This window comes from Nomascus leucogenys, chromosome 6 (assembly GCF_006542625.1).
Source record: "Nomascus leucogenys isolate Asia chromosome 6, Asia_NLE_v1, whole genome shotgun sequence".
In the NCBI taxonomy this organism is placed as follows: domain Eukaryota; kingdom Metazoa; phylum Chordata; class Mammalia; order Primates; family Hylobatidae; genus Nomascus; species Nomascus leucogenys.
Genome location: NC_044386.1, coordinates 86,847,944 through 86,868,828, shown reverse-complemented (window position 1 = coordinate 86,868,828; position 20,885 = coordinate 86,847,944). Strand labels below are relative to the sequence as shown.

Genomic DNA, 20,885 nt, shown 5'->3' with positions numbered 1-20,885 from the left:
ACAAGACTTCACAAACTACATAACCAGAATGTGTAAATTTGAGTAAGTATCATCAGAGGCCACATCTAGAAATAATGTATTTATTTCATGATACTTCTCTTATTCAAAGTAGTTTTTGAAATATCTCTTCAAAACTGCTTTAAAAACCTGAAGATAGACTATGTGAGAATACTAAATCTCATTTTTAACCCAAAGTGAAATTGTTGGCCTGATCACTTACCCACACCATCTGCCAAGCATGTCTAAGAATGACTTATGGCTATTTCTAAATATATAGTTAACTATTCATCCTTCTATAAAGATTTGTCAACAGTGAGGACAGCCTATGTAGTAGACTGTAAATGCACAGTTGACAGAAATGCCAAAAACGTCTGGAGCAACGTACAGAGCCTCCCAAGGGGACAACTTGGAAGGGGCAGGCTCTCAGCAGGATGCCTCAGTTCTGGTGTTAACAATTGGAATTATTATTATTTTTGTTCACTCTTGGGCATATAATTGCTGATTTGATCATATAGAAAGACTGTTCTGATCCCAAGCCTGGAGAACCTCAGACAAATCTCTCTTCATGAAGAGAATAAGCTTGCCCAACATGGTCAGGGGACGCTTACTGAAAGTACAGAGGGAGTTCAGTTCAACACAGGGATCTTCCCCTACCACAGGTCAGTGCGTCTTCCCTCCTGTCTGGCTGTAGTTCCAAGGATATCCCCCTGCTTGGTGACTAGGCTATGGGGACCCTAGGAGGAAACTTGTGTTCTTTCACAATTAGCATATTTTCAAGCAAAATACTTTCTCCCTTTATCTCTTCAGTGGCCAACAGCAATCTGATAGCATGATCGAAACCAGCACTTGGACCAGTCCTGTTCAGTGACCCATAGCTCTCACTCTTTCCAAGCTCTTGTTTTCTTTCCAAGCACTTGTTTCTGGATCCTGGTTCACTGCTGCAGAGTTCCCCAACTCAATGTGAATCGGCATCATCAAGATCACACTGTCTAAATCTAGGAGAGTCATTACTAGTATTCTGCTATCAAGAGTTGCCTGTTTTCAGAGTAAAAGGCATACACTGGTCACTTTCAGTAATGAAGAAGGCACAGTCCTGAGAGATGTTACACACATATTCTTTCATTCACTTTAGATACAGAATCTCTAGAGCCAAATTGGGGGAGAAATGCCATTCTAGCTGTAGAAAGAGAAGCAAGGAGTCTCTCTATACATAGGTTCTAGAAACTAATATTTTCAAGGTTAAGGTGAAAGTTTTCTTAAAAATGCAGGAGACAGGAAAAAACAGAGTACAAATGATATAATGTTACATATCACCACACATGAAAGCACTTTACATTTTTGCTTTAAAACCAGGTCAAATTCTCTTTAAATGTAGGCTAAACTGATTTGTTCTTTATGAAGTCCTGAACTTGGCATAAAAACAATTTCCAGCCTGAATAAAGTAGTTTTTTTAAATAAATCTCATTTCTGCAACTAAGCTAGCTATAGAGATGATGGTTAAAAAGAGACTGCTTATATTTGAATTTCAATATACCCAAGACCTAAATAAGGTATTGTTCACATAGGATGGGCAAGTGCTTATATTTTGGTAAAACGCGTGAAAACCCTTCCTATAATTTATTAAAAAAAAGGGGGGGGGCACCGATTACAGAAAGATCATTTAAATCACAATCAAGAACAAAAGGAGAGTTCTTCAACTTCTCAAAGCTAGAGCTTGAATCTTTAAGGCTACTTAAACCAAAATATTCTGGAATTCTAAATTTCTAAGAAATCTCTTGAAAGATTATTTCAGAAGAAAAAGATCTGTGAAAGAAGTCAGCTACCAGAATAATTTCTTGTAGAGAAGTTGCATAAAAAGTAGCTATGAAACATTACAAGAGCATTTGCTTAAGTGGACAGAAAACTGAAGCCAAAAGGCTAGAATAGCTTTTGACATCAACCCAGTGATAAAATGTTGGAACTATCCCATTAGGGGGTCTGACTCCAAAAGAAGATTTCAGATAAGTTGAAACAGGCATTCTAATAAAGGCTGGGGATAAAATCAGGCTTATATGGCATACTGATGAATAGTTGTTGTGGGTTAATAGGATACCTAGCTTTATGTAGGTATTGGTTTTCTTTACAAACTGCTCTTTGGGAGACTGATTTGCTCTTTAATATTTATGCTTAGTCGTTTTATTAAAGACTCCTTATTTTTGTCCAAGAAGAAACTGAGTTGGAAAAGTAACCACACCCATGAGAAGACTGGTGGCTCCAGCCAAAAGGCAAAAGCTGAGCTATCTCTGACCCCTTGATGGCAGCCCAAGAGCAAACCACTCACCTTAACCTGTAATGCAAAAATGCACTTCTCTCTAACGACAGTGAATTGACAGCTACGAAAAGTTAGTGAAGGGTAAGAAAGCAGAAATACATACTAAGCAAATTACTATGACAGTAGCCTAAAATACTTTCCTGAACAAAAACTTGGATATATACAGCCCATCTAGCTAAGACTCAGGCTAGCTGCCTATCAAGCTGGATAAGCTATAAAAATTACACTAGCTGGAACCATAAATCATAAAAACTTACTAAACTGGCACAAAGTTTCAGAGGTATAAATATGTTAGAGAACAACACTAGAAAGTAGTGGTACTAAGAAGTAAAAAAATAATTTGAGTTTTTTCTGTCTCAAACATGGAGGTTCTTTGCCATCTGACCAAAAAAGCATTACCGGATATGACCAAGAAAAGGGGTGGGGGTAGGGGAGCAGACAGATCTGATACACTGGTTCACAATGAGAATTCCAGGCTTCTCTAGTTGCCTGGAGCATAGTAATATGATTTTCCAGCACATTAGGGAAGCAAAAGTAGAACCAGAAAGCCTATGTACTGGCTAGATTTTGTTAATGTCACTTAAAATGGAGGAAAAAATCCTAGCAAGATACCAAATAGAGTGCAGCAGATGGTAAACAAATATTATGAAGCAATCTTCACAAAATCTGCAGTGTGTCACAAATATACAAAATGGCAGAGTTTGGGAAAAGAGAATCATAACAGGCCATATGTTGTTAGTGATTTTATTTGAAGCAACATGCAATCCAAAAGAAAAACCAAGAAGAGAAACATAAAGGCCCAATAGAGAGGAGAGGCAACCTCAGGTAAGGGGCGGTCAGAATGGCCTACTGAGTAAACAGCAGACAAACAGCAGACTCCAGGGAGCTCTCAGCCAAACAGCACCCACTGCGGTGACAGGAGCTCAAGAAGGCTTTCAAGAGAAACAATCTAGCTTCTACAAAGAGCTACAGAAAGTTAAGGCAATATATTATATGTCATTTGTCACACTCCTTCTGTGCCAGGTGGCAATTAGAACTACTGCAAAGGCACTTTTCCCAGGTAAGAGAAAAGAAATGAAAACATAATTGTAGAAGTTAGAAAGACATCACAGGAAACTACCAGAAAAGATGTCAAGTTTAAAGCCCTTCTCAGGCATGGAGTTAATGACGTGGGCAGGACCAGAGGCCGTACTTTCCATGGCCACATCTTCATATCCATGAGTTTTAATTTAGCTTCCTGCTTCCCTCTTCCTGTTTCCTTCCTTACTTCTTTGCTTTCTTCCTCCTTCCAGCAAATAAAAGTACCCACTATGTGGCGGGCACTATTCTGGGCACTGGGACAGTAACAGCGAAAAAAGAAAAAAACAAACAAAATCCTGCCCTCATGGAACTTACACTCTAGTGGAAAGAGACTGAAGGAGGTGAGGGAGTGGGCCATGCTGATATCTGGGGAAAGACTGTCCCAGGCAGAGGGAGCAGCTAATACAAAGGCCCTGGGTCAGAGGAATGCCTGGCATGTTTGACAGACAGAAAGGAAGCCAGAGTGGCTAGAACAGAATGAGAGGTGGGGAGGAGAAATACACGGGTTCAGAGAAACAATGGTGGGACAGGTTGAGGCCAGATGCGAAAATGCAGAGCCTTGTAGGGCATTTTAAGGACTTGGTCTTTTACTTTGGAGTGAGATGGAAATCACTGGAGGGCTGTGAGCGTGGTGGTGTCACCTGACTTCTAAAAGAATCACTCTGGCTGCCATGTGGAAAAGAGGCTGTATAGAAGCAAAAGTAGAACAGGGAGACCAGTTAGGAGGCCACTGTCCTAATCCCAGTGAGAAATGATGGTGGCCTAAACCAAGCTGAGGTTTTGAGAAGTCATCACATGCTGGATAAATTTGAAGACAGAGCCAACAGGACTTGCTGATGAATGGGATATAGAAAGCTTATCCTTATTACTTCACTCTTCAACCATCCATGCATTCCAGAAACACACACAGAGTGTCTACTATGTGCCAGGTACCATTATGGTAGGAATTCAAAAATAAGCTGCACTGCCCACTGACCTTAAGGAACAACTAGTCTGGTGCTTGAGTAAAGGACTCAAACTTCTTAATTTTCATACAAATTAGCAAGACTATTAATAAGAAATGACTACTCTCATAAGACTAAAAGGGATTTGGACTTTTTGCATCAGTAATATTTCCAGCCAAAATTTCAACAAATTAAAGCTCTCTTATTTTGCCCCAAATTCTAGGATGCATAACTAACTCTTACATGTTAAATAATTTTCAGGCTCAGTGTAGGTTTATTGTGACCATTTTTCACTAACTTACCTAGTTTTACTTAAAAACGACCCTTTATCTTTTTACACATACAATAGTTTAAGGAAATGAAACTTCATTTCTTCCAAACATTTTATGATTCAGACTCTTCTCTGAAGCAAAAAGAGGCTCCCACCCAAATATTCTTAACAAGATTGTCATGGCTAGCTGAACATAAGAGTATCTCCTACAGGTGTCACTCCAGTTATCAGCTATAGTTGTTTCCTATACTCTGAGAATTTACAACTTCCAGAATTGCAATTTTGCTTTAAATGGTCATATTATGCCAAATTTAAAATGAGACAGATGTGTTGGTTTAAAGATTTCCACCCTAAATACAAAACAATCTTCCAGCAGTTCATAAAACAGCTGAAAATGATTCTGTGCAATAAGGAGAGAGTATAAAATAGTCAAGGTTGAAGAAAGGCACAACTTCAATAAATATTTATCCTATAACCACGTTTTCTGAACCAAACTCAGACATACGGTTTGACAAGCGTGAAGATACTTCTGAGAGCTACAGATTAGAATACATGAGTGTAATGGAAAAGTAAAACCACATGGTTTTTATAGGTTTGAAACAGCATTTGTCTACATGGACTTAAAATCCATGTTTCAAGTCACCAGTGAGATTTTATTGTCCAGGAACACCAATCCAACAGTCATTTTACAGCAGTTACTTCTCTAGAGAAAATGCTGGCAGAGGAACACAAGTAACAGATATGCACAGGAAATGCATTAGTGGGCACGGTTGATTTTTATCACCTCATGTGTTGGTGTACTCATTAATCTGCTAATGAAACTGTGAAAATCAGCAGGGGTCTCTGGGCCTATATGATTGTCAAGCTCTTACATGTCAAGCATATGTAGAACCTAGAAATGCAAACACACAGGATTTTTTATGGTTATGGAATTTACCTACATCTCAGAAAGGTTCTCACATCTGGGAAAAGAAAAAACTATCCCATAACTGGTGTGGAATCAACTATCTGCTTGAAAAATAAAGTTGGATCCCCACCTGATTTATTTCACCAAAATAAACTGAAGATGGTGCAAGAATTAAGAAAAGTAAGGGCTGGGAGCAGTGGCTCACACCTGTAATGCCGGCACTTTGGGAGGCCGAGGCGGGAGGATCAACTGAGGTCAGGAGTTCGAGACCAGCCTGACCAACATGGTGAAACCCCGTCTCTACTAAAAAATACAAAAATTAGCCAGGCATGGTGGTGGGCACCTGTAATCCCAGCTACTAGGGAGGCTGAGGCAGGAGAATCACTTGAATCCAGGAGGCGGAGGTTGCAGTGAGCTAAGATCATGCCATTGCACTCCAGCCTAGGCGACAGAGCAAGATTCCATCTCAAAAAAAAAAAAAGAAAAGAAAAGAAAAAGAAACAAATTCTGAACTTTGTAGTAAAAATACATGCTTTTTATAAAAACCCATAATACGACACATACAAACATATAAATTTATATAAATAACTGTGTGTGTCTAACCTCATTAAAGTAGAAGGAAAAAAGAATATGAATGAATGTTTCTTCAATATCCTGGACTGTAGAAGACCTTTCTAAGCATGACATAAACCCAGAAGTTACAAAGGAAAATAAGTAAGTTTGACCATGTAAAAATTCTAAACTTCTCTACGGAAAAAAGAAGAGAGAATAAGAAGACCAGAACAAACTGAAAAGAGCAATAAACTGAACAAAAACATTTGTAACACACAAGACAAAGGGCCAACCTTAATATTGGAAAACCCTTAAATCAATTAGAAAAAGATAAATAACCAAATAGAAAAACAGGCAAAGATGACAAATAGTTTATAAAAATGAAATACAAATAGCTGGCCAGGTACGGTGGCTCATGCCTGTAATCCTAGCATTTTAGAAGGCTGAGACGGGCAGATCACCTGAGGTCAGGAGTTCGAGACCAGTCTGGTCAACATGGTGAAACCCCGTATCTACTAAAAATACAAAAAAATTAGCTGGGTGTGGTGGCACATGCCTGTAGTCCCAGCTACTTGGGAGGCTGAGGCAGGAGAATCACTTGAACCCCTGAGGCAGAGGTTGCAGTGAGCCAAGATCATGCCACTGCACTCCAGCCTGGGCAAAAAAAAAAAAAAAAAAGAAAGAAATTAAATACAAATAGCCAAGTACAAATGAGAAGATATTCAAGCTCATTTACAATTTAAAAAATATAAAATAAAACAGTAACATAGTAATCTTTTTCACCTATCAAACTGACATTGACTAAAAGGTTTGCTAATATCCAGAGTTGATGGGGTTGGGGGGAAATGGGCCTTCTCATACACTGTTGGTGTGAGTGTAGACTGGTTCTACCTTTCGGTGAGCAAACACATTAATAGATATTGAAATTTAAATATGGGTACTCTGTCTCAGTAGTTCCAACTCTAAGAATTTATCTTACAAATTTATTTCCACAATGATATGGTTTGAATATTTGTCCCCTCCAAATCTCATGTTGAAAAGTGATCCCCAATGTTGCAAGCGGGGCCTGGAAGGAGGTGTTTTTGTCGTGGGGGTGGATCCCCCATGAATGACTCAGTGCCCTCTCTATGGTAGTGGATTCTCACTCTGTTGGTTCATGTGAGAAACTGGTTGGTTGAAGGAGCCTGGCACCTCCTCCGCTCTCTCTTGCCATGTGACACGCCTGCTGCCCACTCACCTTCTGCCATAAGTAAAAGCTTCCTCAGCAGAATGCAAGCAGATGCTAGTGCCATGCTTGTACAGCCTGTAGAACTGTGAGCTCTAGATGTAAGGGAGAATAAGGACCTAAAAGAGGTCCTTTTAATAAGAAAACAAGGTTTAGAACCATCAGCCCAAAAGGTGAGTTCTGCAGACAGATGTCCCTCTCCTCATCCATCCCTAACTCCCCTTGGAAATACCATGCCCAGAAAAAGAAATCGGAAAGAATATAGCTCCTCAGGTTTGACCCCCTTGGGTCAGTCAAATGTGGGAATTTGATTTGGAGGCCTGAATTGCCCACCACCAACCAATTATATCCCATGCTCAGGCTATAACATAAATAATCCAAAAACACAGATTACTCATTTAGATTTAGACCATATACATTTTATAATTTTCATTTGAATATGGATACACATAACGTTCCACTCATTCAACAAGTGTGTTCCTCTAAGGCAGCAAGCTCATTACTAAGAAGAGAGGAAGAGTGGAATAAAACATTGTACCTATCACTAAGTGACTCAAAATGTAATGACGGAAGTTAACATGCACACACACACCAGAAGGCAGGCTGAAGGGGTTCCCTGCTCTAGTAAAGGTGCAGAGAGATTAATGCCATCTGAAATCACCAGAGGTTTCATTGAAGAGATGCCATTTCTCAGAACTGGAGAATCTGTAACATTACCTGAGCTTTCCCCTCTTTTCCACTCACTCAACTCTTTTTCTCTACATTTATACAAAACAGGTACATTTGACAGCTACCCTATCTCTTGTTGCTTAATTCATATCACTAACTATAACACCATTTCTTTTATATAAGATATCAATTAGTGTTAGGTATATTTTCAGTATTAAATGTATTACTATAAGGCCAGGTGCGGTGGCTCACACCTGTAATCCCAACACTTTGAGAGGCTGAGGAGGGTGGATTGCTTGAACCCAGGAGTTCAAGACCAGGTTGGGCAACATGGCCAAAGCCCGTCTCTACAAAATATACAAAAGTTAGCCAGTGTAGTGGCATGCACCTGTAGTCCCAGCTACTCAGGAGGCTGAGGTGGGAGGATTGCTTGAGTCTGGGAGGCAGAGGCTGCAGCGAGCTGAGATTGCACCACTGCACTCTCCAGCCTGGGTGACAGAGCCAGACCATTTCAAAAAACCAAAAATGTATTACTGTTAAGTATTTCTTTTATTAAAGTTGTATTTATTCAAGGGTTGTTCCATTATACCCATAAGCCACTGAAATATTTCCAAAATTCCTTATAAGCTATATCTTCTCAACTATTTCTTAAACATAGATTCCATTTATTGGTTCGGATTTTTGATTCAGAAAAAAAAGTCACTACAAAATAATCATGAAAAAAGCCAGCCTAGGATTTCAAGTCTATAGTGGTAAGTACATGATAATCCAAACACAAAAAAACTAAGAACTGTCATTATTTTGTCTGTGGGTGTGTTTTGTATTTATTGTTTTTCATTTAAAACTGGCCCACATGCAGATGGGCACAGAGCTGCTGTCACTGATGGGGCAAAAGAAAGAGCATGATATCACAGAACCTAAACCTGGAGTAGTAGAGTTTTATCTATATTTACACTTAACAGGCTTTCGACACACTTGGGGATAAAGAGTGCAAGTTTTATAGTCAAAAAGATGTGTGTTTGAACCTGGGCTTCACCTTTCCAAGCAATCACATTCAGCAATCATTTCAGGCCTCTGAGCTTCAGTTTCCTCACAGGTATAATTTTCCTATTTCACAGAGTCAGTATAAAGATTACTAACAACTTAGGCAAGTCATCTAGTACACTGCCTGGCACAGAGCAAGCTATCAATGAATGATAGTTAAAATAATCAGTATTATTATTATTATGAACCCTAACTGGAAGCCAATGAGGCAAGCACAGGCACATCAAGCCACTTTGGGGACCCGAAAAGCAAGTAAAAAGTACAAAGTAAACTTCTTTTTGCTATGCTTAAGAAAAACCAGAATATATGATTTCAATAATTATGCCAACTCTCAAAACAAGTCCAGTACAGTGGTTGAGAATATACGTTCTGGAAACCACTCCAGAAATTCCACTTTACCACTAAACAGCTGCGAGACTTTCAGCAAGTTGCTTAAAGATTTCCTTTCCTAAACCAAAACAGAGCTAATAACAGTCCTTTTAAGTACTTAGTGGGTACAGTGGCTCACACCTATAATCCCAGCACTCTGAAAGGCCAAGATGGGACTATCACTTGAGGCCAGGAGTTCAAGACCAGCCTGAGCAACACAGCAAGACCCCGTTTCTACAAAAAATTTTTTTTAATTAGCCAGGTGTGGAGGTGGGTGCCTGTAGTCCCAGCTACTCGGGAGGCTGAGGCAGGAAGATCACTTGAGCCCAGGAGTTTAAGGCTGCAGTGAGCTATGATCATGTCACTGCACTCCAGCCTGGGCAACAGAGCAATACTCTGTCTCAAAAAAATAACAAGTACTTCGTGGGGATCTTGTGATGGTTAAAAGAAATAAGATAACCCATGGAATGCTCTTAGCAAAGCATCTGTCAACAGTAAGTACTCCAAATGTTAACTATCAGACTGTCCATGAAACCCGTGGCACCCACAAGGAGTTACTGCAAAGAGTCTGAATAAAGCTTGCAACACTAGTATGTATTTCAGACAGATGTACTATTTTTCTATAGTACAGAGTTCAATGTGACTAATAAAATCCTGATTACATTAAGAGTTCTACTCATTATAGCTTTTAAAAACAGGCAATGATTGTTGAAAAATGTTCAAACAATACAGAAACATACAAAGTAAAAAGTGTGCTCATTCATCCACTCCCCCCCCCCCCGCCCCCGCCAACCCAAGCCTCAGGCCCCAAGTCCACTTTCCAGGGTAAGTCACTGGAAAGTACTGTAGTAGGCACTCTTCAGATCCTATCTTTCAATACACACATAAAGTTGGGGAAGCGGGGTTGGATATTTTACAAAATGGGATCATACTATATGCATTATTTGTTTATTCAACAATATTTCACAGATACCTTTCTGTACAAATGTAAAAAATTCTAACTCACTTTCTTTTTAGTTACTGTTGAATGCTTTGAATTATAGATAAATTATAATTTATTATCCATTATAACAGGCATTTAGTTTACCTCTAATTTTTTGCTGTTGAAAATAATCCCACAAGCCTGAGCCAGGAGGTCAAGGCTACAGCAAGCTGTGATCTCACTACTGCACTCCAGCTTGGGCAAAAGAGTGAGACCCTATCTCCAAAATAAATAAATAATCCCACAATGGGCCAGGCACAGTGGCTCACATCTATAATCCCAACACTTAGGGAGGTCAAGGCAGGAGGCTCACTTGAGGCAAGGAGTTCAAGACTAGCCTGGACAACATAGCAAGACCGCATCTCCACATAAAATTTAAAAATTAGCCAAGCATAGTGGTGCATGCCTGTAGTCCCAGTTACTTGGGAGGCTGAGGTGGGAAGATTGTTTAAGCCCAGGAGTTCGAGGTTACAGTGAGCTATCATGCCACAGCATTCCAGTCTGGGCACCAAGGCAAGATCCTGTCTCTAAAAATAATCATCATCATCGTCATGATCTCACAATGAACACCTTGTTTGACGGGCATTCAACACGTTTAGCTACTTCTGTCGAACAGCTTCCTTAAAGTGGATCTGCTAAGTCAAAGGTTTTGCACATTTTATATGTTGATAAGAAATGCCAAATTATCCTCCAAAAAGGAAGTACCCATTGTATTCTCTGTAAGTAACCATCTTCATAAAAAACAGAAACAAAAAAGTATCCTATCATGTGGAAAAACTGAAATTTTTCTACATTAAGAAGTGACCCTCTGGCCAGGTGCAGTGGCTCACACTTGTAATCCTAGCACTTTAGGAGGCTCAGGTGGGTGGATTACTTGAGGTCAGGAGTTCAAGACCAGCCTGGCCAACATGGCAAAACCCTGTCTCTACTAAAAATACAAAGATTAGTTGGGCATGGTGGCACACACCTGTAATCTCAGCTACTCAGGAGGCTGAGGCATGAGAACTGCTTGAACCCAGGAGGCAGAGGTTGCAGTGAGCTGAGACTGCACCACTGCCCTCCAGCCTGGGCAACACAGCGAGACTCTGTGGCAAAAAAAAAGAAAAAAAGTAGCCCTCATCTTAAAAAAAAAAAACAAAAAAAACTACAGTTCTTACTTCATCCCTCTCAGCATCTGCATCTTAAAAAAAAAAAAACTACAGTTCTTACTTCATCCCTCTCAGCATCTGGGCCCTTATGCTACTAACTATCTCATCTTAGCATGACTCATTCCATGATGTCCTCTGCAATGACCTGGTTCATGACAAAACAGTTTTCTAGTCCCCAGGTCACCCTGGCCCTGTCCCCAGGCCAACTGTGGGGAAAAAGGAAGGACGAAAGACCTGAAGTGTTCCTGTCACCATCTAGCATCCCTGCCAAGCCCCACTAAAACAGAATTATTCCATGTAATGCTCACGGTAAAAGCTCTACTTTGTTGCTATGTTTTAAAGCAGCAATGGATTAAAATCTCTTAATCAATAATCATTGGCCTACAGGTAGTTTACACGTTTCATTTTGTCTCGCAATATTATTACAATCAGGAGCAAGAGCAGATAAAGGTCATGCTGGTAATTAAAGCTATATTGTAGAAATATGCTCACCCAAGATATGATTAAATAAGAAAATATTACTCAGTTCAGTATCATCATTAAACTTGCATCAATTTATAAATATTTAAATGTATCATATGATGGTCATAAATAATCTGTTTTTGTCAGTTTCTAAAGTAATGCCACCCATAAACCCTTTAAAAAATGACTGCAGAAAGGAATAGTCAAGAAAGTATACAAGCCAGACTTACATTCAAATGCTGTAGTTGTTGCTTCAGGCAGAACCTGGCCTATCACATCCTAAACAAAGAAAGAATAAAGAAACACAATTAGCCATCTTCTTTATTGCTAACATGTGGCAAATCCTACAGGAAATATGAGAACCTGGGAAAGATTTTTGAAACGTTAGCATAAACTATAAAAATATTAGCTCATAATCACACTTAGCCCAGCAACGTAAACCCAGAGTTTAAAGCTCTATTCCAGGAAGAAAAATATTTAAGAAACCTTTCCCACATTTTATTAATAACGTAATACTTTATTCTCACTTCAACAGTCTATATACAAATAAACCGTCATGTATTTACAAAAACTTGGTTTCTTCTATGGGAGACTGTGGAATATACTACAGTTGAAAGAGAAAGGGGTTTTGAGAGTCAGACTGACGTAGGTCTGAATCTCTGGGAAAAAAATCACCTAACCTCTCTGAGCCTCAATTTGATTACCCTCCAAAATGGGTCTAGTAATACTTATAGATGTAGTGTAAAAATTAATCTAATAAACATAAGCTTAGAACTAGCACATTGAAGACATTCAACAAATGTAGTTCCTGATATACAACAAGCAACACTGTGCCTCGCACTCATCATGGTAGGAGTTCAACACACAAGTTTTCCTGATGATATAAACTCATTATGCTACATTTAACACAAACAGTTCTTATCAACCTTTACTCTTAAGCAACAGAAAACATACTTAATGACACCGAAATAAAGTTAATCTAGCCTACAACAAAAATCTAAAAAGTGTATATAATCTGACATCAATGTTTAAATAAATCTATAAAGTTGAAAAGACATGAAAATTAGTATACTCAGAAAGCTTAATTGAATAAGCACAGAACACCTAAGCTCTGGGGAAAGTGACCCTCCATCATGTCCAGTCCAACTCCAATGGCCTGCAAACCTCATTTCTCTCCAGGAGCTCTGCCACAGTGTCCCTCCCAGGCTGCACCAGCGCTGGCACCAGGCAGCCGGCTGACAAAGCAGCTCGCAGTATTTCTCAGCAGGGAGCCCACAGCCTTTCCAAGCAGGGCACTTAGCAGAGTGGCGGCTGCAACTTCCTTCTAAAGGCAATTCTTTAGAAGCTTTTGCTGCAGTGGCAATTTGCATAATAGTCTTGCCTCTATAGTGCTTTTTTTTTTTTTTTTTTTCAAAAATAAATCTGTGCATATAAAACTGATCAAAGAGAACTATCTTAGGCAGCCCTTGCTCACTACAGCCAAAAGAGATTATTTTTTTTCTGACTCTAGTCTTCACAAATGAAACATCAACTTTTTGAGAAAGTATCTATAAAAGATTTTAGTGTTAAAAAATTATTTCTACATTCTTATAATTAGAAAGTATTTATTGACAGGAAACTGTAAAGGGAGTACAGAATAAAGCACACAGGCAATCCAGTGGAAAACCTGAAAACATGACATTGCAGCCAAACGGCTATGGCTGGATGCTAGCTCTCTGGCACAGCTGAGTGCACGAAATCTCCCTGTGCCTCACTTTCCTCATGTGTAATATCAGATCTTAGCTGTACCTAACAAATGAGTTAGTATTTGTAAAGTACTCAGAAGAGTGTCTAGCACATGTCAAGTGCCATACTAGTGTCTGTTAAATAAATAAAACGAAACACCGGTAACTGGAATATTACAAAGCTTACTTCATAATAAACTTTGAAATTCCAGCACCCAACAATCAGTGGAGGATGGTGATTCACTCACTGACTTCATCCTTCAGCAGTATTTATTGAACACCCATTCTAGCCAGTGTAGGTTTAAAAAAATGAGGGGAAAACAACTGCTTCATCTCCAACTCTCTAAGTCTAGGTTATCACCAGTTATTTTCAGGAGACTCCGATCTTGAGATGTGAACTGTACCTCTATAGTGTTAGCAAACTAATTTAGGCTCCTTCCTACTTAGGAATAGCAGACCCCATCAAAGTGCAGAGTTCTAACAACCACCTGAAAACCTGCTCAGTGGCAATGGCATGCCTTAGCCCATCGACATAAACGAGGCACTGCACATGCTTCTCATCTGATAGGAGGAAAAGGGAGAAAGAACAAAGCAAACTTGAGTGAGGGAATCATGTGAACACAACCAACCATTTTGTTCTTTAAAGCAAATAAAGTGGGGCTATCATAATGACAAAGAGGTAAGAAGTTTAAACATCAGTAATATCTACTAGTCATTTTAAAGCAGGGTACATTTGATGATTTTATATACATTTTCCAGCTAAAGTGACTTATTTACAAGCGGCCTTCTTCTACTCTTGACTATATAACATGTACCTAACAAACCTAAAGAAGGTTTCAAAAGAAAACCGGGATGGGCGCAGTGGCTCACACCTATAATCCCAGCACTTCGGGGGGGCCGAAGTGGGTGGATCACTTGAGGTCAGGAGTTTGAGACCAGCCTGGCCAACATGGTGAAACCCTGTCTCTACTAAAAATACAAAAAAATTAGCTGGATGTGTGGTGTGTACCTGTAATCCCAGCTGCTTAGGAGGCTAAAGCAGGAGAATCACCTGAACCTGGGAGGCAGAGGTTGCAGTGAGCCAAGATAACGCCACTACATTCCAGCCTGGGCAACAAAGCGAGACTCTGTCTCAAAAAAAAAGAAAAAGAAAAAGAAAACCGAAGTTTACATATTTTCATGATGACCATTTTTTGATATTTTTCTTCTTCCTTTCAACAAATCAGACAAATATCTGACAGATCCAAAACATAATTGAGCATCTACAACATGCCACGAGTATAAAGATCACAAAGCTGCAGGCTACAGGAGAATAAAAGTTGATCCTTGACTTTAGGAAGATTATAAACTGGTTACAGAGATAAAGACAAACCTGAAAGACTAGTAATATAAAATAATTAGAGTATAAGCACCAAACAAAAGACATAAACAGCCAATAGTATTTGGTAACTCAGGAGAAAGGAAAAAATCACAGACTCAGTTTAGACAGAAATCTGTGTGTGTGTGTGTGTGTGTGTGTGTGTGTGTGTGTGTTTTCTTCTTGAGATAGGGTCTTGCTCTGTGACCCAAGCTAGAGTGCAGTGGTGCAATCACGGCTCACTATAGCCTCAACCTCTGGGTTCAAGAGATTCTCCCACCTCAGCCTCCCTAATAGCTGGGACTACAGGTGAGTGCCACCAAGCCCCCACTAAGTTTTGCATTTTTTGTAGAGATGGGGTTTTGCCATGTTGCCCAGGCTGGTCTCGAACTCCTGAGTTCAAGCGATCCACCCACCTCGGCCTGCCAAAGTGTTGGCATTACAGGCCTAAGCCACCACTCCTGGCCCAGAAGTCTTATAGATGAGGGGAAATCTGAGCCTGGAGACCACAGGATACAAAAAGAAGAGGGGAGAGGGTTGGGCATTCTCTCTCATCACACACTAACCGGACCTCTTGTACAGTTTTCCCAAAACTAGGAACTCAGTCTCTAGGGAAAAAGAGAAACACAGAAAGCTGCAAAACAGAAGACCCAAATGTCTCTACCTTTGAGGGTCAGGTCGGCCTCCATACTTAAGCCAGTCCCTGATGATTCAGACAAAAGACAAGGCCCAGAGAGACCGACTGACTTGCCCAGGGTCTCCCAGTTATTTGATGCACAGTGACTGGAGCCCTCAACTGCTGACTTCAGGTCCAAGACATTCAGTTATGGCTGACTCGGTGACTACAACCTGCTTCTGGCATCTGTGTCAGGTTCTGCCAAAAATTAGCTACATGGCTTTAGCAAGGTATTTTCCCCCTGTGCGGTTCATGCCTCTTCATTTGAAATGAGTCTGAATTAGATGAGGGGATGCTTCCAGGTTCCACGTGGCTTTCAAGTCTAAGGTTAAAAGCCAGAGATGCTGACGTGTCTGTTGGTTCTTGCCTTTTCTTGATGAACAGATGAAGTGAACCTGGAGAACAGATCACAGGAGTCTGCCAGGATCTGGGCTTGAACATTTGCTAAAATGGAGCGCTAGGAGATAGCACTGAACACCCACTGCCACAGGTCCTTCGTCAGGCCTTTCTGACAAAACATGCTCCACCTGGGCTTACCTAGCCAAAAGTGTGCAGACACCTGGCATGTTGAGCTCTAGTGGTGGGGCCACTCAGGTAGTGTTTCCTGTTAAGCCAGTCAGCCTTGAGCCAGGTACAACTTAAGAGATGCTCAAGAAACAGAAGACCCAAGTCCAATCCCTTATAATAGCAATCCCATCAATAATAACAACACTAATGGAGCGCTTACTATGTGCTAAGTTGTTCCGAGTGCTTTACATGTATCAACTCAAGGAGTCCTCAGAACTCTAGGAGGTAGGCATTACTTTCACCCCTCCCTAACTTTTTTTTCACAAATAAAGAAACTGAGATACAGAAGATACTTGCCCCAGTAGTACAACTTGCAGGTTAAACAACTTGGCTCCAGAGTTTGTGATCTTAAACACTGGGCTATTCTTGAAATAATCACATAACCAAATAATATAATCACATAATAATCAACCTTCCATTGTTAAATGAGTAAGAGAAGGCCCGTCTTTCTCATCACAGTCACAATCTCACATAATCTTTCCAAGTCTTTGAGGAAGGTACAAGTTTCCCTGTTTCACAAATAAGGAAACTAAGGCTCAGAGAGGTAGACTGACTTGCCTAGTCCGTGGGACAGCTTGCAATTAAACCCAAATTCCTTGACTCTAAACCTAGTGTTCTGTCCACAGAACCATAATTGCATGCATCCTCTTTTAAGCTCCCTTCTTAAACAAGTATTTTGGGATCCTATGAAGAAACAAAAACAAACATATCTATCTCCTCCAGAAGTTTACCATCTAGTGGAGGAGAAAAAGAATCATGATCAAACATGTGCTTTGCTGGGGGACCCACACAAAGCTGTGATGACACAGAGGTGGGGCACATAACCAAGAATGACACAGAGAAAAAGCACAAGTTGGCTTGGAAGGACAGGTGAGAATTGGCCTGTGAAGAGCAGAATGCAGACAGCCTGGACACCTGGGAGAACTGAAAATCAACCTATATAAGTGAGGCACAGAAGTTTATGGGGCTGGCCGGGCGCGGTGGCTCACGCTTGTAATCCCAGCACTTTGGGAGGCCGAGGCAGGCGGATCACGAGGTCAGGAGATCAAGACCACGGTGAAACCCCATCTCTACTAAAAATACAAAAAATTAGCCGGGCATGGTGGCGGGCGCCTGTAGTCCCAGCTACTCGGAGAGGCTGAGGCAGGAGAATGGCATGAACCCGGAAGGCGGAGCTTGTAGTGAGCCGAGATCGCGCCACTGCACTCCAGCCTGGGTGACAGAGCGAGACTCCGTCTCAAAAAAAAAAAAAAAAAAGAAGTTTATGGGGCTGTGAAGAGGGATGACCCAGGTGCCAGGCAGACAGGGGCCAACCCAGATGTGCCCAGAGGACCATGTGAAGGAGCCTGGGCCTTATCATGAGGGGAAATTTGTGTGTGCATGACTGTCTGGAGAACTCTGGATACAAAGAGAAGGATGGCATTTGATGCACAATATGGAAAGCTCCTGGTCAAGGCACCCAAAAATCTGCATGGCCTGGGCAGTCAGTAACATCTAGAACTCAAAATGAAGTTATAGAAATCAAATTTTGATTGAGTTATCCAAGACAATGAAAAATCACATCACAAATCTTCCTCTTCCCAAGATCCTGCCACCTTGCCCACGCTTAACTTGCAGGTAAGTTCCACTACAGATCTGCTGCTAGCGACGTGCTTTTCGGAATGTCCGCTTCTGTCTTCCATGCCTCAGTTATTCAGCATGTAGAATGGGCACAAGGCACCCTGTCTATCTCAAATGAATACCAGAAAGATTAGAAGTGGCTGCAACATGTAGGGAAAGAAACCTACTAAGTCAATGAAACAAAATTTTAGTTATGGTACTGACTCTCCCACTCAGGAGCTCACAGCTTTGGAAAAGCCATTTCACCTCACTGCTCCTCAGTAACTATCTGCAAAAAAGAAACATCAGCTGAACAGGCCACCTACAGTGTTACACTCTGCTCTAAAATTCCATCATTTTATTTGAAATATATTCTGAAAAATCCAAAAGTAAAATATCACCAATTCTAAGATGCACATTTTCCTTCACTTTTACCATCTCCGAAACTGGATTCATTTTAATAACGGATGATGTGTCATACTGTCATGGTCAGCATTTTTTTCTAAGTAAAATGTCTTACATTCAATGATGCTTTAAGTTTGCTCAGGCTGGGCACAGTAACTCACACCTGTAATCTCAGCACTTTGGGAAGGCCGAGGCAAGCAAATCGCAGGAGTTCAAGACCGGCCTGGGCAACATGGCAATACCTCGTCTCTACAAGATACAAAAATTATCCAGGTGTGATGGCATGTGCCAGCTACTTGGGAGGCTGAGGGAGGAGAATCGCTTGAGCCCAGGAGGCAGAGGCTGCAGTGAGCCGAGATCATGCCATAGCACTGCAGCCTGAGCGACAGAGTGAGGCCCTGTCTCAAAATGAATAAATTAAACAGTGTGCTCAAACACGGTAAGTTAAAGTTGTCCTTTTTCCCCTTCTCAGCTGGTCACCAAGTTCAGAGAACTCAGTAGAAAAACAGGGCTGGAATCTGTCCAGGGACATTCCCCGAAACACTTGTGGGGAAAAAACCTCTCTTCTAGATTCAGCTGTTTGCATTTGCGTGGTTGTGTCTATGTGTGTCCCAGCCCGGGCCATGAGCTCTCTGAGGGCAGGGGTTCAGTCAGCTTGATCTATCTCCCCAGGGTCCTAGACATTCGCCAGGTTTTAGTGGTTGTAATTTATCAATGCTGTGCCTGAAGCAATAAAACCGCCTCCACAGGAAGCCAGCAGTAGCCATTGCCACTAGCTCAGGTCACCAGTGGTCAAGGTGCTGACTACTCAAGTCCCTGAGTCCCCCTTGCTGGGATCTGGACACTGAGATTACCACTCACCAGCACATCCCTGAAGAGTAACTGCGGCCCGGAGTGCACTGTCCAGTCCACCGCGCCACTATTTGGGATCTTGATGCGAATTACCAGCACCTGGTTCTCCATGGCAGGAAAGGGGCCAAGGGCTAGCCACAGCATTACAGGTTAAAGAGGCTCACATCCTGGGGTAGGGGATACCCACTGGTCGCTGGTTAGGAGGGGGCTCCAAGAGGTGACAAGGGGAGTGAGGGGCAGAGGACAGAGAGTGAAAACAAGGGACTGGAGGATGAGGGGGAGGGAAGAGGGGAGGGGTGATCAGGAACGCACCCGCAGGCACCGAGCCTGCCCAGGCTGTCGGGGGTCTGAGGTGTCTCCCGGGGAGGGTGCACCGGGAAGCGGGCAGAGGCCCGCAGGAACTAGCGGAGGTCGGAAGGTTCTGGAGTTGAGCGAACGCTATGGTGAAGCTCTCTGCCGCCGTGTGGGTATAAGGAGGCAGCAGGGCAAGGACTGCGGCAGGTATCCACCGCTCGTCAGTGGACTAGGAGAGGGTCCTCGACTGGAGGGGACTCAGTCCGGGGCCATTAAGAAAGAGCCCCAGGGCCGCCACACCACGGAGAGTCCCTGCGGGAGACTCAAGAGGCGAGTCTTCCGCCCCACCCGGAGACACAGGGCGCTGCGTGCGCAGGCTGAGCTCCGGCCACCCGAGGCCGCGCGGACCTGCGGCGGCGGCGACGGCGGTAGCGGCGAGAGGAGGAGGAGGAAGGCGGTAGCGACACTGTTACTCCGGAACCAAAACGCGCGGCGCCGGAACCCCGGGAGCCGACGAGCGGGACCCGCCTCCCGCGGCGCCATTTTGGAAAAGGGCAGCAGCTCCCGGGAGGATGCGCCCCCGGCGTGGGGGAGCCGAGGAACCGGCGCGCGGCGCGTGGCGCGTGGCGAGTCGGAGAGAGACTGGTCTTGCTCGCTCAGGAGACCCTCATCGCCCAGAGAGCGCCCGCGGCGACCCGGTCACGGCCCTTTCCTTTCCTGACCCTGCTTAATGACAGCGAGGTGAAAACATCTACCAAACGAAGGGTAAAAGGCTGGAGTCCGCCAGAAGCCAATTTAAGGCTTAACATTGCAGACCGTTTGTCTTTACAAAAGCTTCAAAGACGGGGCTGCAGCTCCCGGTTATCCCCACTTTGTCAAGCCATGAGTCTGAATGTTCGTGGGGTTGTGTGCATCGAATCAGCAAGAGCGAGGCAAGAACTCAATAAATAGTTGTCTTTTTATCCCCCCCTTCCAAGTCACAGAGGATCATCATCTTTCTCCCACATTAGCAAAACATTTGCATTTTTCAGTGAAGTTCTTTACCGCACGAGTGCCCTAAAATAGCAAACAGTTCCCTGTTCAAAAGCAATAGTAAAGAAATTCGCTGAAGAGTTTAATTGCCTGGGGACAGCTGCAGTAGTCGCATCATTGTCTCTTATTAAACTGTTGCAGAAATATTTGGTCTAGTCCATGTATTTTCAACTAAATAGCACTGCTTACGCAGTTGGTGATATCACGGAAGTAGCAATAAACCTTGGTTATCTTTTCTTTTTTTGACACGGAGTCTCGCTCCGTCGCCCAGGCTGGAGTGCAATGGCATGATCTCTCACCACAACCTCCGCCTCCCGGATTCAAGCGATTCTCCTGCCTCAGCACCACCACACCCCACCCCGGCCGAGTAACTGGGACTACAGGCGCGCGCCATCCGTGCCCGCTTATTTTTGTA

General features: G+C 42.3%; 1 protein-coding gene across 3 annotated transcripts in view; it reads right to left on the bottom strand.

Annotated features, from left to right (window-relative positions):
• MAP2K5 (mitogen-activated protein kinase kinase 5) overlaps positions 1 to 19,985 on the bottom strand; it is a 261,289-nt gene extending 241,304 nt beyond the window's left edge. For all 3 annotated transcript variants that reach the window (XM_030814642.1, XM_030814641.1, XM_030814640.1), the window contains exons 1-2: positions 19,154 to 19,985; positions 12,195 to 12,243 (exon numbers count right to left, since the gene is read on the bottom strand). In XM_030814642.1, the coding sequence (XP_030670502.1) occupies positions 12,195 to 12,243; positions 19,154 to 19,288 (184 nt within the window). In that variant the 5' untranslated portion in view covers positions 19,289 to 19,985. The remainder of the gene's footprint in view (positions 1 to 12,194; positions 12,244 to 19,153) is intronic.
• Positions 19,986 to 20,885: the final 900 nt, after the last annotated feature.